Below are 19,940 nucleotides of genomic sequence, written 5' to 3'. Positions count from 1 at the left end.
ATAAACCAGACAAGTTCGTCCACTGTGGATACATAGCAGCATAAGCTGAAATATTCAGGCAATCACTTATCTACCGTCTCAAATAACTCTAAAATGTAATGTGCAATGTGATATTGAGCAGGTTAATCAGTGTGGCCTGCATGCCAACCATTTACAAAAAGGTTTTTTTATTTCTATTGAACTCTTTATGATTAGGATCAGGCCAGTATAGGGTTGTTCCTCATCAAGTCCAATGGATGAAAGGTAAAATAGTTAAAGGCCTTCACACTGTCAATAGCTACTATTATTTACCCTTCAGTGCTGAAGGGGCCTGCAAAACACTACTCACCACAGGACACGTCTAGCAAGGTGCAATCTCTTTAATACACATTTCTTTAAAGAAACATACTTGAAAGTGAAATCTATTTAACTGCCCATGTAAATATGTTTTATATATGAGAGTATAGAGAATTCTCAGCAAAAATATTGAAAATGTTCCTGTTTTAGAGACAACATTGGGGAGGTTTTCCACAGTTATCCCCACCGGAAGTTGAGGACCATGGGTGGGGGTTTGCCCCACAGATATTTATTATCGCTGCTACTGGGGGTGTAGCCAATGAGAAGGTGCTATAAAGTTACATCGCTTTGGAGATAACTGAACGTCACTGCCTTCTTATTTTTGCTAAATATATGCATGTGAAGTTGTTCTCGTTGTTTATACTTATATAATAAATCTGCAGTTATAGTACATTAGTTCAGTGTCATTATGATCAAATCTAGTTAGCGTGTGTGTAACAGGGACTTATCTCTGTTAAAGCAACTTGCCTCTAATTCAGCAGTGTGCTGGTTAATTGCTGGTGTGCAATCAACCAACTCCACCTGGCTGATTAGAGCTCTCTCAGAAATAGCCTGTTCTGAGACAGGAAGGGAGGATTCCTTAGTCTCACAATTGGGGGCTGAACCAAGGAAGGACAGACAGATTTTTACCTTAGTCCACACTGGACTGACCAGATGAACAGGTGTCTTGAGCTGCAGAAGGACTGGACTGTATGCTGATAGCAAGACAAGGGGACCAGACCTCTACACCTGGACAGACATTGCCTTAGCACACTAGGGTGCTGACCCAGGAGAACAGAGAGGCTTCCCCTACAGCTACAAGAGACAGATAAGACTTTCTTTTGGGACTTATATATCTGTATAAATGTATATATATTTGGGGCTGTAATTAGCTCAGCTAACCACCCAGTTAGAGAGGGCTGGACTACATGTGTAGATATTCTCCAAAGTGGAGTAGGTTTTCTTTTTGCTATGTTAAAGGGACAGGCGCAATAAAGCCTAATTTTAGTTTCACTTTAAACGGTCTCCACTGTGTACCTCTGAACACGTCTCTTACAGTGTGCCTTGTCTTTCTGCAGAAAATTCCCATTTGAGGAAAAGTTAAGTAAATAAATAAAACAAACTACAGGGGTGATTGTTGTTTTAACATATATTTCATACAGTGGGCACTTAAACACATTCAGGGATATGTATCAAGATAGTACACATTTAATTTGTGTCAATTACACTAGTAACATATGTGTGAAACTTGTTTTGTTAAATATCATTATAACATGGCGTCCGCCGTCTACCCAACTATTTTAACAACTCTATAAAATGTTTAGTGGAGCAAAATTGGAACAAAGAACATCAAACAATGACAAAGTGACACCAGTTTTATGCAGGAATCTCCAATTTAATACACTTGAGATATATATATGTGCCTGGGTTCCCCTTTCAGTCCCCTCTACTGTACCTCTGCTGCAGGTCAGGAGAAAGGTGGTTGCTGCGTGGGGGGGTGGTGCCGGACGAGCGCATTGCTTGAGACTACCGGCGGCTCCTGAGTAGGGCGCCGCCATCTTGAATTGCGTTGCGCATGCGCAAGATGCCGTGCATGCGCAGTACCGGCGCGCGAGACAGGATAGGCATAGGAGACTCCGTGAGGAAATACAAGCCCCATTAGGCATAGGGGCATGGACCACATGACGCCAGGGAGCCAATTACGTGGCTGGATTCCCCTGCACCAGGATTAGATACATTTTGCGAGCTCAGTCCACGCTAGTTAGTCAGTGCTGGGACAAGGACAGAGTAGGAGGTAGGTGCAGGGGTCTGTGACCCTCTGCATTAGGCCAGATCCCTCCCTAGGCCCCAGTTAGGCACCAACTCATGCACTAAGATTGTGGCTGCTACATGGACAGGCCCTTAGGTAGGGACCTTGCCCCATTAAGTATTTGATAAGCCAGGGACACTGCTGCGAGCTGTGTGGCCCTGACTAGTGTGGTCTGGGACCAGATTACCAGAGCAAGAGAGAGAGACTATCTGCATATGGGATCACTCTGCAGGATACCACCCCACGTGGAGGCGGACTCGTCGCGGAGGACATCGCTGGATCGGCGGATCCCCCTGTTGTCTATTCAGCGCACCTGGGTGCTGGAGCACCCGGCAGGTACCCATATCCTAAGTACACCAACCAGTACCTACACCATAGTGGCAACACTTACCAGAACTCCCTCCTACTGTCTCTGTACGTTCTCCCTACCTACCAATTAGACTGTAAGCTCCTCAGGGCAGGGACTCCTCTTCCGAAATGTTACTTTTATGTCTAAAGCACTTATTCCCATGATCTGTTATTTATATTATCTGTTATTTATTTGATTACCACATGTATTACTACTGTGAAGCGCTATGTACACTAATGGCGCTATATAAATAAAGACATACAATACAATACAATAGGGGTGGGGGCTGTTATCCTTGTGGACACCAGGGTGGTTGGGTGCCCGAGGGCCCCTCAGGTACGGTGGACACGGTGTGGGTTACACGGTGGTGGGATAAAGCCCTGCGAGGCGAAGGGGTAGCTGTAACCAGTAGAGTATTATCCGGCTATCACTGTTTATTATATGTTCTGCAGTTAAGGTTATTCTTATCACATACTGTGTGTGGAAATCAGTGTTGTGGTTCCTGTGAGTGGCTACTCCCACTACGTTGGGATCCCTCCCAGGTGGAGGCGCTGTACCAAGTTGTATTGCTGTATTACCCCGGGCTCCCAGCGGCGGAGGTTTGGGATCCTTGCGAGCCAACAGGTAAAGTCAGCACCTGTAGACTCCTTACCCTAGGGGGAAAGAGGGATATATATATATATATATATATATATATATATATATATATATAGTGACAAAAACCCTCCACAGGAAAGCAAATATGCAAATATAGCTGTATGCTCATCTGCATGTCTTAGGCAGGTCTGCAACCCCGCCTTTCCCCATTATCACCCAGCATACAGCACTTCCACTGCAGCAAGGGATTCTGGGAAATGACATGCAAATGAGCACACAGTGTCACTTTTTGCCTCAATAACCATTTTTAACATGGTTCCCTATAGGCTTAAGCTTGCTGCATGGTCACAGCTTTGAGCACAGCCAGGGTTAAGGTGCATACCCAGAAAACCACCCACAGACAGCTGTTTCGACCTTGATGGGTCTCATCAGTGTGGGGTTGATTTTACTGGGAATGCAAGAGAGGCTTATGGGATAGGCCAAACCATACTACTGAGTTAAGTTATGGTGAGTAAAAAAAGTGACAAAAACCCTCCACAGGAAAGCAAATATGCAAATATAGCTGTATGCTCATCTGCATGTCTTAGGCAGGTCTGCAACCCCGCCTTTCCCCATTATCACCCAGCATACAGCACTTCCACTGCAGCAAGGGATTCTGGGAAATGACATGCAAATGAGCACACAGTGTCACTTTTTGCCTCAATAACCATTTTTAACATGGTTCCCTATAGGCTTAAGCTTGCTGCATGGTCACAGCTTTGAGCACAGCCAGGGTTAAGGTGCATACCCAGAAAACCACCCACAGACAGCTGTTTCGACCTTGATGGGTCTCATCAGTGTGGGGTTGATTTTACTGGGAATGCAAGAGAGGCTATGGGATAGGCTAAACCATAATACTGAGTTAAGTTATGGTGAGTAAAAAAAGTGACAAAAACCCTCCACAGGAAAGCAAATATGCAAATATAACTGTATGGTCATCTGCATGTCTTAGGCAGGTCTGCAACCCCGCCTTTCTCCATTATCACCCAGCATACAGCACTTCCACTGCAGCAAGGGATTCTGGGAAATGACATGCAAATGAGCACAGTGTCACTTTTTGCCTCAATAACCATTTTTAACATGGTTCCCTATAGGCTTAAGCTTGCTGCATGGTCACAGCTTTGAGCACAGCCAGGGTTAAGGTGCATACCCAGAAAACTTGCTGCAGTGGAAGTGCTGTATGCTGGGTGATAATGGGGAAAGGTGGGGTTGCAGACCTGCCTAAGACATGCAGATGAGCATACAGCTATATTTGCATATTTGCTTTCCTGTGGAGGGTTTTTGTCACTTTTTTTACTCACCATAACTTAACTCAGTAGTATGGTTTGGCCTATCCCATAAGCCTCTCTTGCATTCCCAGTAAAATCAACCCCACACTGATGAGACCCATCAAGGTCGAAACAGCTGTCTGTGGGTGGTTTTCTGGGTATGCACCTTAACCCTGGCTGTGCTCAAAGCTGTGACCATGCAGCAAGCTTAAGCCTATAGGGAACCATGTTAAAAATGGTTATTGAGGCAAAAAGTGACACTGTGTGCTCATTTGCATGTCATTTCCCAGAATCCCTTGCTGCAGTGGAAGTGCTGTATGCTGGGTGATAATGGGGAAAGGCGGGGTTGCAGACCTGCCTAAGACATGCAGATGAGCATACAGCTATATTTGCATATTTGCTTTCCTGTGGAGGGTTTTTGTCACTTTTTTTACTCACCATAACTTAACTCAGTAGTATGGTTTGGCCTATCCCATAAGCCTCTCTTGCATTCCCAGTAAAATTAACCCCACACTGATGAGACCCATCAAGGTCAAAACAGCTGTCTGTGGGTGGTTTTCTGGGTATGCACCTTAACCCTGGCTGTGCTCAAAGCTGTGACCATGCAGCAAGCTTAAGCCTATAGGGAACCATGTTAAAAATGGTTATTGAGGCAAAAAGTGACACTGTGTGCTCATTTGCATGTCATTTCCCAGAATCCCTTGCTGCAGTGGAAGTGCTGTATGCTGGGTGATAATGGGGAAAGGCGGGGTTGCAGACCTGCCTAAGACATGCAGATGAGCATACAGCTATATTTGCATATATATACATATATATATATATATATATATATATATATATATATATATATATGCCAGAGAAGCTACAGTACAGTACAAACTCATTTCTAGCAGAGATAGCCTTGTATTCACTAGCTTGTGTGTAAGACTCCAGTTTCATTGTCCCTGATCTATGGTAAATTGCATGTCCCTCTACTTAACCTTTCATTTGGTAATAATGATATCTTTGTACAGTACCATTTGTCACCTTGGAGACTATCATGCTGGCTTGGGTGCCCGTAATGTTCTGCCAGGATTCCATCGCAGTTGTGGCTAAATGTAGAGAGGGCTTTGGAATTGTACGCCGCTAGAAAAATACAAGCTACTATTAAATTACCTTACTCCATGGAAACATAGTTGTAAAACATGTGTCCCTAAATTTGCATTCTGGAAAGTTTCATGTGGTTCTTCATTATGAGAAGCCTTTGTAATTGGGGATGGATAAAATGTTATACATGTACCAATAAAATGTGCAATTGATTTTTGAAGGACTGTGGATGAAAACAATTTAATTTAAAAGCTGTAAGTTTACATTAGTTCTGTAATTTCTTGGCATAATCTTTTAGATCTTGAGAATGATGAAGAGATGAAGTAGATTTTTGTTGGCACTGCTAGGTGTGTCCTGGCATGTAAGGAGGTATTAGAAGGAAAAGAGTCATTATTGTGAGCAAGGTTATGGCTTTACCAATTACCCTAGGCCAAAGATATTACCCAATCTACTAATACTACAGGGACACATTTGTACTCTTTGCCAGGGATTAAATTAATCATATTAAAAACACAGAAGTTCAATGTCTCATATGATAGATATTTTATGATCCAATAGGGCATTCATTACTAACCTTAGTTTTCCTAATTTTGGGTGAAAAAAAATCAGATTGATATGAAACAGCAGTCTTGAAGTAATTCAGTGTAAGAATGATATCCTAATTTTTAATAAAATCTATTGTACTGAGATATTGAGCAACATTTTTCATAAGAACATTTATGTGTGTGTGTGTGTGTGTGTGTGTGTGTGTGTGTGTGTGTGTGTGTGTGTGTGTGTGTGTGTGTGTGTGTGTGTGTGTGTGTGTGTGTGTGTGTGTGTGTGTGTGTGTGTGTGTGTGTACTATAATTCAAAAATGTTGCATAATGCTGTATCATATATTGTGGATTCATGTTTTTGGATCATTTTCAAGATATTTGGGATTGAAATTTGCCATCTCAGTGCATTTTTCCACTGAGGCATCATTGTTATTCTTTCTTAATTCCCCATTCCAAATGTACTTTTCTAGTAGGATCCTGTAGTTGAGCCCCATAAAATCACTTATATAGTGATATATTTACAGTACTGCAGTGTTTTATGGATTAGGAAAAATGTTTTAATGTATACTGTAGCTTTATTTTGCATTTGATGGATCCAGCATCTGTAGTAAATTATTATATACAAGAAGAACTGATCCCACTACAGAAGAACATGTATTATATTGGGATCAATGTCACCCATAAAATGGCTGCATTTCAATACCTCTCGAACAGTAAAAGTAACAATAAGAAAGCTGACGATGCTAACATAGAAATTAGAATTATAATGCAAAATTGAAATCCACTCTTAGGGGGCGTGGTGGGAAAGCACACAAGCAAAACGCACATGGGGTGACATCAGTATTCATAATGTCACATCATTTGACCTTGGGCACAGTCATTGGCGTCTCTTGAGGCACATTGTCCAGACGCTGACTCTCTCTCACTCCCGCTACCTTTGTTTTTATATGTTATGTCTGCTTAATATGAGTGTGTTCATTTGCTGTGTATAACTGGTAGGTTATGTAAGGACACATCCCTTTTGGGGGATAAGATTATGGAGGTCTTCATTGTTTGTGTACCTAAACAATCAACTGTCCTGTCTATACTTAATCCTCCAGGCGCTGTATTGAGCTCAAGTTTGATGCTCTACTATGTCCGATGTTGCATACACTACTTTGAACTTTTTTATCTTTGATATAAACTATGTACGTCTAGATTTTATGCATGCAAAAATTGTGGTCACATAAATATATATATATACACACACACACACACACACACGAAGACTGTGTAATAGACTGGACTCAAAGTATGTATCTAGTTCTAAACAACCTCAACTCCATATAAATTCCTATAGCAATGAGTACGTACATGTATAGTTGGCAGTATTATTCAACGAATATCTCCAAACATATGTGGTATATTCCAAATATTAAGAACTAAAACCCAATAAGACAATCATGCAATAATTTACTTGCTCGTGGTAGGCACCCAACCTCTTAGTCCAGTCTCTCGTAATGTAGGATTCCGGCCCCTATACAGTATCCACATTATTTACTGTATTATAGAAAAAAGATTGGTACTGTCAGAAAAAGCAGGACACAATACACACCCACACATCCAGCATGATCAATGAGGACCAGCATATTAGCAGTAATCTGTTACCTATAATTTTATCATCTAGAGTCCAAACATAGGGGCCTGGCATATTGTCCACACTTTCCATGTAAGGGCCAACTTAACGTGCACTCCATGTGGCAAGCTAATGAGTGGTTATAGCATAATACTACTCAGCCAAAGACATACTTAGCAACAAGGGAAAACAAAAGGGGAGAGATACTGTATAGTGCAACAAGTCCAGCATGCTTCACAAAGGTAGAAACCCTACGATGGATACAAACATAAACACAATAAATAGTGAGCAGTAAGCACACTTCAACTCTCGCTAGTCACCACTATGAGAAGTTCTTGTACCATCCATTGGCCATTGTAAACCATAGTCCGTATATCCACCTTGTAAAAGAACTAAAGGACATTAGTCAAATCGTACTCCCTATTCAGGCCACACGGATGTAGCGTGCCCAATTTGTGAATCCAATACACCTCCCTTTTCTTAAAGAGATGATTTCAATGAGTTGGAAGCGTAGTTGACTGATGTTGCGTCCCGCTTGTAAGAAATGTGCGGACACCAGTTGATCCAACACTTTATGCCTAATGGGGGATTTGTGTTGGCTAAAACGCTTTTTGGCCTACCGGGTTGTCTCCCCTCCATATGCAAGGCCACAAGGACATTTAATCAGGTAGGCTACAATGTCCGAGTTACAGGTCCTATAGTCCCTCATCTCGTATTTCTGTCCTGTATGCAGGGCCGCTTTATACATTAGGCCGACTAGGCACAGTGCCTAGGGCCTACAAACCTTTTAGGGCCTATAATATTTCACTTGAAACAATACCTAAACAAAAAAAATCACAAAATAAGAGAAAACTGCAAATTTTTCTTTAAAATGCCTCCTAAGTATCGATACCTTTAAATATCGAAATAAAAGTATCGATGCCAAATATCGCTAGTATCGAAAGAAACAAGCAAACAATGAAATTAGCATAAATATGAGTAAAAATATCGGACACACAGGCCTCTAGAAATAAAAGTGCCTAGGGCTTATGAAGGTCTTAAAACGGCCCTGCCTGTATGTGGGTGTGTAAATGTAGAACTTTTTTGGACAGTCCCAAATTCGGCACATGATAGACAAGGGAGGTACTATTCACAATCGTGCCTCTAAAGAAAAGACCTGAAGGTTTAGTGGGACCCATAACGGCCCGTACCATGGCATCCTTCATAGTGAGAGCCCTTTTGTATGCCATTAGGAGAGGAGCTGGTCGGCCTAGCTGTACTGAAGGTGGTAACAAATGTAATCCATTTAGGTTGGGGAGCTATCTCTTTGGTTGATAGTGTCCCTATTCATAGTTTTCATTCTGTCCTTTTCCATTTCAAGCTTGGCTAACATATAACCCCTGGATTTGAATGTATCGGTCACCTGCTGAAGTTTGTTCTTGATATTCCCAGGCTCGCTGACTTTTCTCTTAACCCTATATAACAGGGTATGTCCCATTATAACTTTCTTTCCCCCTGCAAGTCCTGTTAGCTGCAGGCAGTAACAGGTTAAATCTATGGGCTCTTTACCCCCTTATTCCCCTCTTATGAGTGATAGAAGTAAGGTGGTGTCTCATGGCCTGTGTAAGCCTATCAGGGATAGGTATAGACCATGAGCCCACCCCTTCTTGAGTCTCCTAGGAGGGTGTGACCAAGTTAGTGAGAGCCCTGCTTGAGCTCTTGAAGAGAGAAGCAGAGAGATGTGAGTCTCTCCTAAGGCAGGATCAAGATTACAAAGTTTGAACCGCCTGAGCAAGTGAGGCGCTCCAGGAAGCGTGACTACAATACCATTGCAGTACGAAACAGCAATCTAAGTGCAGACAGAAAACTTGTGTGTGAATCAATTCACAAGATGTCTTGGCTCATATGTGCAGCCTACTCACAAGATGCCTTGGCTCATATGTGCAGCCTACTCACAAGATGAAGGTGGTATATGGGCAAGAACAGGTGACTGGAATATGTACGATCTTCTATACCCAGGTTTTGTCAGGAGAGCATGTTTTGGCTTGGGAACCAGCTTAGCTAGCCATGCAGTTAGTGAGGGCGAAAGTTAGGGTGTAGTTAGCTTTCCCTAAAGGGAATAGGAGTTATTTTTATGTGTTGTTTTGATTTAAAGGGGCTGTGGGCCTGGTATATGATTTAATCCCTATAAATAAAACCTCTGCAGTTAAAATTTATACAGTGTTTCCGGCCTTAAATTGGGACAAAAGAGACTGCAACGTGGTCTGGGCTGGGCACCAAATATATATATATATATATATATTTTTTTTTTTATATATATACAGTATATACACACACACACACAGTAGCATATCTGGTTCTGTCTGGTGCACTACTGACTATACTTCTACTGTATACTTTGTCAGATTTTTGTGCATCCAGTAGTGGTTAGTAGTGTTTTGTGTTGCAATACCCCCCCCCCCCCCCCCCTTCGCCCCTCCCCATACACCACTTGCTTCATATAGAGTTTTCCTTTTCAGAGAACATTACAGTTAAATACTGTAGCAACAAAGAGCAATGTAAAAACAATCAAGCACAACATGTTAATTTTGTGTAGCCCCATCAGTGTGTTGTCCTATACAGTAGTTCACAGTAATAAGTGATAGGAAATTCATTACCCATTGCAGAGTTTTTATTTTGTTTGGTGGTGGGTGGAGGGCATATTGGGACAAGTTTACCAAGCATCTTTTGCATCCAAAGGATGTATTATGGCTGAAGCCATGTTTACTAAAAAAAAAAACCTCTGTAAAAATGTCTTATGGCAGCTGGTATGGATTCCCAATGCAAATGTGTAATTCAGGCTTCCCAATAGTTGTAGCTATTTGTTTCCAGCTTTTGACCATTAATGCTGGACAAAGCATACTGAAACACATGCCAGACAAAACAAGCTTCACTCCTTCCTTTCTATGAGGGGAGAATGCACTTGCATATGCATGATGTTAGCCGCATGCCAAGACGTATTGTCCATGACTTATTGTGGTGAGAAGAAAATCAAAGTATTTCCTGTTTACAAAAAAAATGACACTCTCAATAATTTAGAGCTTAATGCAATCAATTTGCTAAAACATTAGCTCAGTCATTATCGTTTCTATGGAAATAATCATCACTGTTTGTTCTGTAAATACATTACCAGATGCATCCAACTCATTGAGACAACTTAAGTTGGATGCTCCAAATGACCAGACAGTACTTGGTCTCCTTATGCATAGCTGACTTTAAAGGTATAGTCCTGCAACATGTAATAGTTTTGATAAAGGGACACCTCACAGAGAGATAAGGCTATGTCCATAGAGGGGGGAGCCGCGCTGAGCTGTGCGAACGCTCCACGATGAGCCCCGTCATCCTCTATGAGGATGTTTTGAGAGGGGGTTCTCGAGGGCGTTCGCAGGCATGCTGAGGCACAGGGATTTTCCGCCGACAGCAGAACCTGTTTCTGAGCGCGCTGTCGGCTAAAAACCTCTGAAAACCTCCAATCAGAGCGACGCAGCGTCAATGTCATGGCGCCATGACATCAGCGCTGTGACGTTGACAGTGCTTCACGGGCTATTGGCCCAGTTACATCAGTGCCCCATCTCCCCCCGCCTCCCGATTGCGCACGCTGGCTCATCTGCTAGTTCATGCAATCGCTCCTGATTGCGCAAACGAGCCTTAGCGTTAGCGCGGCTTCCCCTCTATGGACGCAGCCTAACACATTCTCAAACAGTTTATAGTTCATTTAATATTGTAATATATGTTAAAAAAATTTTTTCTAATTTTGACTAAAAGCCCCCCCAGATATTTCACACAAAAGTCCAGTGAATTAAAAACAAACCTCCACCTTGCATGGTGCAGCAATGACAACAAAAACAAATATGGCTCCTTCTATATTTGTTCAAAAGGTCCTCAAAACCAGCTTCATTCATTCCATTGTCACATATCACACAGTAATCGAACTGCAGACATGGATTCTTGGTAATAACCTGCAAATGAGTAGACATACATGTCACTTTTAGCCTCCTCTTCACTTCAAACATGGATGTTTCCTTGACATGTCACATGATAATAGTCGAGAATGTAGCATTTTTTTCCGGCGACTGGTGGAAGACAAACAAATCCATAAATTTCCAGGATATATGTCAAATTCAGCTTTAACCTGGAGTCATAGTGGTCAGTGACTTGGGTGAACATGAACTGGGCTGTCCCTGTACTACATCTCAATGTATATATGGCAGGCAAAATGTAGTTTGTATGTATTTAGTGTGTATATTTTTATGTATAAATAGTGCCAGCAATGTATGCAGTACTTCACACATAAACAATAGTACAGTATAAAGGGAATTCTAATACTAGAAGTGCAACAAATATGATGTTACAGTACATTGATAATAACATGAGGGATAAACTCCACTTTTAAGCCTCAAACCCATCCCTTCCCCTTTTATCCTTTTAGTTGCTGTAAAAAAATGACTGTTTTGCACATAGTTATTCACAACTTCTGTGCTTTGACATATTTGGGACACACTTCAATATGGCTGTATGATGTACTGTGTATTATCGTGTTTCCAACTCTTTACTGTGCCTCTACTTTTTTTTTACCTTTTGGAGTGTATTTTTTAATAAAACATCAGTACAATCTGTGTTGGGCATTATAGCACAGGGTGACCTCTGCTTACTCTGAGGCGGCATTTGTACATTACGTATGTGATTACAGGAAGACGGAATTCACATAAATCAATAGGATGTGATGATGCCTGTTTGTGACATAATGAACTACAGAACTGCTCAACCCCTGTGACAGGGCTTTAAAACCGAGGGATGAAAGGGTTAGCTGCAGGACTGGACCTTCACATTCACTGTGCCTCTGAGTATTTGATTTGTTCCAGAAGGTAGAGATCTGGGATGTAACGAGATCAAGGCATATATCAGTCTTGTCAAAATGTGTGCGAAACTGGCTAGCTGATGAACTCATTGGTTAATAATGTATCCTTTCTCTTGTCATTATGTCATAAAACTATTAGTGTGGAAAAACATAGAGATGGGGTCATATATCGTGTTTATATCAATGCCATGTAGCCTTGAAACTATCTGAAGCTATGTTTGTAATGCTAACACAGAAAATAAATACTCAGCTTACATGGTGAGAATCTGTGTCCTTGTATGCTTCCAGTGTTGTGTTGCATGAGCTGTTATTTTCTATTCACAGTCAAAATCATTGCTTCTCAGGCTGCGTCCCTGCTGTCGCTGAGCGAGCAGTGTTTGCCGCTTTTACTTACATAAATCTATATGTGTAAGTCTCCGCTTACGCGGTGCGCACGCGCTCAGGCACGCACGCTCACTCAAAGCTTGGCGCTTGAGTAAACAATAAAATTTAACTTTCATGCGCGCTCAACTTGCCCGCAACGCCCCCGCGCGCGCTTGCGAAATAGCCATTTCACTTGGAGCTCATGCCTGGAGACCTGGTGATGTCACCGCTCTCAAGCAGGAGCGCGGTTAGCGCCAGCTGGGGACACAGCCTAAGTCGGTGGTGCTTGTATCACTGCTAGGGCTTTAAAGGTTTTCAAATGGCTTTTCTTAAATTGTTATTTGGCAAGACAGATTTAAAATCATTGTCTCAAATGCTCCGGAATGTAGTTTTGTATAAATAGTTCCTTGGCAGTAAGCCTAGATTTATATGTAAGAGGTTGGCATAAGGATGGGGTTCATATTATGGTTATGTTATCATGTCATGGTGCACTCATCTCTAATTGACTACACCACTATAGAGCATCTTGTTAGCAGTCTGTCTTTAATTTTTTATTGCGCCAGATTGAGAATCAGATGTCCTATAATAACATACAACGTGTGTTTTGAATTCTTCTTCGCCTGCACTTGTAAAATAGTAAGTTAGCACTTAAATAGTTTGTCATACCTCTTACTGAACTAGCTAAATATAATTAAGAGGAGCTTTTTGTAGTGAACCCTCTTTTGCAAGACCAAGAGACAATCATTAGCCCAAGTGTTTCTCAATGTGTAGGCAGAAAACCGGAACACTGCCCATTTTGTGTAACTGGAACATTATAGGCGTTAATCATGCAATTAAACAGCAACTTTTCCCATTTCAGACCAAGTTCTCCTCTCCCATTGACCTTTTTTTTGCCTGTTGCAGTTTTAAAGCGCTCTCTCTCTCCAGTACCCCAGCTCAGGATAGGCATCTTCTATTCATCTACTGATCTACCAGGGGGGACAAGCAAGACCAAAAACCTTCTTTACAATAAAGCATACTTCCTTTGTCTTCCACACAGCAATAGCACCCATAATTAGTATTTATTATACAGTAGCTTTTAGAAATGGGTGAGAGGAGTGGAAGGGTTAATAGTGATTAAAAAAAATAAACTGTAATAATGTGAAAATGGAAAGGAAGAGGCCGGCTTTTAGAGTCTTAGAGGCCTATTCTATAAGTCTTCATAAAAAGAAAATAGTGGTTTTATTTTTTAAATTGATTTGTTGGATAGTAGTTTTATTTCTTGAATTGGTTGAATAGATGTTTATTTAATTTAATTCTTGTGTCACTCTCCTTTGGATCCTATTGTATGTGCGTCATTTGTTATTTTTAATGCCCTATATTTTATATCCATGTTCTCAATAAAATATAACTTTTAAACGTACCACTATAATCTTCCAGAGGGGTGACAGAGTGCTACCATTTTGGTTTCTTTATCTTATCTAGTTTGGATTGGAGATTTCACCAGCAACAAAGGAAAGGGTTCTTTACAGTAAGGGCAGTTCAAGTGTGGAATTCAATACCCATGGAGACTGTGACGGTAGATACAATAGATATCTTCAAGAAAAGGTCAGCTATGATTTTAGAAAGGAAAGGTATACAGGGATATACCTAATAAGTAAACATGGGAAGGATGTTGACCTTTGGAGAAATCAGATTGCCATTATCTGTAGTCAGGAAGGATTTTAATTGCCCGCTTATGAGACAGCATTGGATGATGTTTCACTGTTTTTTTTTGTTTGCCTTCCAAATCTATCTATATATTTCTCAAACCGTTGTATGCGTGTCTGTTTGTCCTGTGTCTCCCTGTGTCTAGGGGCAATCGCATTGGACCTTTGGCCCGCCTGTCACTCCGCCTCAGGCCAATGAGATGGCTCCCTTGGCCCGCCCGCCCCCGCACACCTCTCATTGGCCGGAGTCGGTTAGCAGTGTCTCACACACACCCTGTGCCCCCCCTCACCGCAAACCCCAGCCTCCCCTTACCGCAAACCCCAGCCTTCCCTCACCGCAAAACCCCCACCCCACCTCACCGCAAACCCCAGCCTCCCCTCACCCCAAACCCCCCACCCCCCCTCATCGCAAACCCCCCACCCCCCCTCACCGCAAACCCCAGCCCCCCCTTCGTCAAGCCTCCTCCACCTCACCTCTCTACACGCCGCCAGCAAAACTCACGCCACCTCTCACACGCCGCCACCTGCCCACTCGGCTCTTCTCCTCGGGCCCCGTATTACCGCTGGGAGCGCCAGCAAGCAGCTAACATCCCCCCCCCCCCCCGCGGCCGAGCCGGGAGCACCGGGTGGCGCAAGGAGGTAACTTCCCCCCCCACAACATCCCCCCGCGGCCGGGAGCACCGGGTGGTGCAAGGAGGTAACCTCCCCCCACAACCCTCCCCCCCGCGGCCTGGAGCACCGGGTGGCGCAAGGAGGTAACCTTCCCCCCCCCCCCCCGCGGCCGGGATCACCGGCTGGCGCAAGCAGGTACCACCATCATTCCCCCCTTCACCTCCCCTCACCCCCCCCCCCTTTGCAGCAGGGCAGAGGAAAAAGCAGAGAGGGGGTGGGGGGGCACACAACAACAACAAACTGACTGACACACGAACTGCCTGTCTGAAACACACACAGACTGACTGACTGATACACACACACTGACTGACACACACACACACACCACACCACACCACACACTGACTGACACACACACTGACACACACACACACTGACTGACACACCCACACCACACACTGACTGACACACACACTGACTGACGCGCGCACACACACTGACTGACGCGCGCACACACACTGATTGACGCGCGCACACACACTGACTGACGCGCGCACACTCACTGACTGACGCGCGCACACACACTGACGCGCGCACACACACTGACACGCGCACACACACTGATTGACGCGCGCACACACACTGACTGACGCGCGCACACACAGAGTGCCTGAGACACACATACTGACTGACGCACACTGACGCACACTGACTGCCTGACACGCACACACACACACACACACTGACTGACGCACACATACACTGCCTGCCACGCGCACACACACACACTGACTGTCTGACACACTGAATGGCGCACGCACACACACTGACTGATGTGCGTACACACACCCTGACTAACGCACACACCTGAGACACACATACTGACTGACACACACACACACACTGACTGACGCACACACAAGCACTGACTGACTGCCACGCGCACACACACAACCACTTACTGACGCGCACACACACACAGGGTGACTGACGTGCACACACACACACCGACTGCTTGCCACGCACACGCACACACCCCCTGACTGACGCACGCACACACACCCTGACTGACGCACGCACACACACACCCTGACTGACGCACACACACACTGACTGACGCACACACACACACTGAGTGACACACACACACACACTGACTGACGCACGCACACACCGACACACACACACAAACACACACGCACACACACACACACACACACACTGACTGACGCACACACACACACACACACACACTGACTGACGCGCACACACACACTGACTGGCGCACACACACACACACTGACACACACACTGACACACACACACACACTGACTGACACACACACACTGACTGACACACACACACTGACTGACACACACACTGACTGACACACACACATGGACTGACACCACACACACACACACACTGACTGACACACACACACTGACTGACACACACACACAAACTGACTGACACACACACACTGACTGACACACACACTCACATACACACTGACTGACACACACACACACACACACACACACACACTGACTGACTAACTGACTGCCGCACGCACGCACACACCGACTGACTGACGCGCACGCACACACTGACTGACTGCCCCATGCATGCACACACCGACTGACTGACGCACACGCACACACTGACTGACGCGCACGTACACACTGACTGAGGCGCACAAGCATGCACACACTGATTGAGGCGCACACGCACGCACACAATGACTGAGGCGCACACACACGCACACACTGACTGTGTGTGTGTGCGTCAGTCAGTCACTGTGTGTTTGTGTTTGTGCGTCAGACTGACTGACGCACGCGCACACACACACAGTGACTGACTGACGCACACACAATGACTGACGCACACACACACTGCATGAAGCTGTAAAGGGGGGGAACGGAGCTGTAAAGGAGGGAGGGGGACTGGATTGATGTGAATGGGGGACAAACAGAGAGGGGGGAGACAGGGGAATAGAGAGAGGAGCGCAAACATTACATCCCGGGCAACGCCGGGTCTCTCAGCTAGTACTATAAATATAAATATAGGCTAAGTATCAGTCATCTAAATTTAGCATAGGCTGACCTTGGACAAATATCTTTTTTCATCATCATTTATGGTAACTATTTGTAAGGTAATGTGCTAAGGAAACAAACTCTGCCTATGCTTCATATTCAAAATGCTTCCTCTTGCCAAGATGAATGGAGTTTACATAACTGATCAAATTTGATTGTCCTGTTTGTGACCAACCCCCAAGTGCCACACCCCAATAAAATACTCCCCAATTTCTTTTTAGCTTAAATTGGCCACAACATTTAATGACGACTTAATTCAAATATTCCAAAACTGGACATGGCAGCCTACATATATTAATCAACTAATGCCACCCAGCCACCATTCCAGCTCACTGGGCGCGTTCACCCATTTCCACCACACTAGTTAATCCCAAGTGACTGACCCATGCAGTGACGTGTCACCAACACTACACCTGACTACACCAGGCCATTGCACTCTGCTTCCTCTCCAGATGCTGCCCTACTGCCAGGTCCACCTTCCAGTGCCATTGTTGGGACAAGTTAATTAAAAAAAAAAAAAACATAACTTAATAACCTATCACGACAAAGTACACAATGGCTTCAACCACTCTAATTCACAATTCCTTCTCTTTTTATTACTTTTTTATTTTTATTTTAAAAATATAAACGAAAAGCTAACAACATTACCAATAACATTAAAATTGTTCTTGCCAATGTGATTTTTCTCTCCCAAACCGTCTGTCGCTGTTTGAAAACGCTAGCCACGCACCCTCTTTCCTGCCCTCCAATCCATGCCCATCACAGTTACCGTATTATTAAAATGACTCCCTACCAACCAAACCAGACCTTTCTGTACAGGTCATTCACCCTCTTTGCCCCAAGTTGCAAGGGAGGCATGCTGCAGGCATACTTTTTCCTGAGCAAGTGGAAGAGTACACTGTATATTGAATACAGCCTATATATCACATTCCAAGATTTGTTTTTCATTTTGCAACTTCTATTTTTACAAAAAGAAAAATGATGCACTGCTGACCTCTATGGCAGCAAAGGTGGATGAAAAATCTCAGACACAATTACAGCAAGTTGGAAAATTGGTTGATTGTCTCCTTGAAGTGGACTGAGTGAGTTTTCTAAGGATAGAGCTGAGAATTACAGCTCTAGTACAGCAGTTCTTAAACATTTCCTCTGGGACAACCAACCATGTCAGGCCACAGGAATAATGCACTTAATTGTCTTATGTTGTACACTACTTATAGCTCAGGTGAGGCCCCATAGAGAGGTACAGTATAAGAAATACAGAGCAATGAATACAGAAATACTTGTTATTATTAGCTTAATGTTAAAATCAACTTCTAAAATCTGCCATTATTTTCCTGTAATTTAGGTGAAATGTGTCTCAAAGTGAATGTTCACAACAAGTATTTTCTTTACATTTGAAGTAGTGAGCAGTGATGTTTCATTCTATTACCACTATGAATAAATCTCTAGTTTAGTGTTTTTCAATAGGGTTGTCAACAGGGGTTCCTAGGAATCCTTGGGTTCCCAAGGCATCCCCAAAGGTTTCTCTGCAATTTTCAGGTAATTTGACAATTTTACCAAATACAGAAGAATTTACAATCTGTCTGATCTCAGACTCGCTATTAGAGAGGGTTCGGGTTCCTCTGAATTTCACATAGGGTTCCTTCACCAAAAAAAGGTTAGAAACCACTGGTGTAGTTGTTCTTCTAAAAGGTTTCACAACAAATCTCAATGTTTCCAGGATCAATAGAGCTACAGTACCAGAACATTGCATAGTAAATCTAGTGACAAATACATTTTAAACACATAAAATTGTCAAGACCTGTGCACTCCCAGCCATCATGAGCAATCTGAAAATTCTTGAATATCTGTTTTGATGTGTAAATACTACACGAAATGTACAATTCCCAGATGTTAAACAAAATTAGAGACCATTTTAAGAAATTATTGCTTCTGGTTTCACTTTATTTCAATTACAAAGATTTAAAAAAATATATATATATATATATATATTACAAGTACATGTACACATGTAAAAGCTTTTATAGCAGAGAACTTCTCTCGCTGGTAATATTCAATTTACACTTTTTTTCTTTCCAGAATGCATGAACTGCACACGACTTGCTGCAATGACAGACAGGATAAATACTCTTGAAGCCAAGGTAAATGCTGTCCTCTTACTAAAGCAAATGTAAAAGTATTTTGTGGAATTAATACCAAAGTGAGTAACTTTGGATTTAGTTTGGTTTTCACTCATCTCCATTTTAAAATTAGGGCCAGGTATGTAAAAAAAAAAAAAAAAAGGTCCCATTTTATGGGAGAAAAATCCCTGGAAGAGGTGGGAGGAGACTGTGGAAGGTGGATTTAACACGTCTGTTTAAATGTAACTTTACATAGGAAATGGGAATAACTAATCTTTTCCTCAACAAAAGTAACTGACGTCTTCCTGCCAGAGGAGGGATACTAAATAGTTTTAATATTCTTAGTAATTTCCACACTTCTGCTAGGATTATAATGTTGGATTCTCTCATTGTCTAATGTAATCTGGACAAAGGGCTGAAGTACAGCTAATATGTTCTTATACACTCGCCACCCCAGTCAACCAATGTAATTTGGTTGTCCATTGACTTTAAAAACGAATGCTGATTGAGGAATCAATCACCAGTGGTATCTGTGCTGAATTGGCCAGAGGAGTCAGGCTACTTCCTTA

General features: G+C 43.1%; 1 protein-coding gene across 2 annotated transcripts in view; it reads left to right on the top strand.

Moving 5' to 3' along the window:
* COL26A1 (collagen type XXVI alpha 1 chain) overlaps window positions 1-19,940 on the top strand; it is a 476,576-nt gene that overhangs the window by 387,492 nt on the left and 69,144 nt on the right. For both annotated transcript variants that reach the window (XM_075594341.1, XM_075594340.1), the window contains exon 4: window positions 19,331-19,392. In XM_075594341.1, the coding sequence (XP_075450456.1) occupies window positions 19,331-19,392 (62 nt within the window). The remainder of the gene's footprint in view (window positions 1-19,330; window positions 19,393-19,940) is intronic.

Source organism: Ascaphus truei, chromosome 3 (assembly GCF_040206685.1).
Source record: "Ascaphus truei isolate aAscTru1 chromosome 3, aAscTru1.hap1, whole genome shotgun sequence".
Classification (NCBI taxonomy): domain Eukaryota; kingdom Metazoa; phylum Chordata; class Amphibia; order Anura; family Ascaphidae; genus Ascaphus; species Ascaphus truei.
Note: the sequence above shows the minus strand (reverse complement) of the source record. Positions and strands in the feature narration are given on the sequence as shown.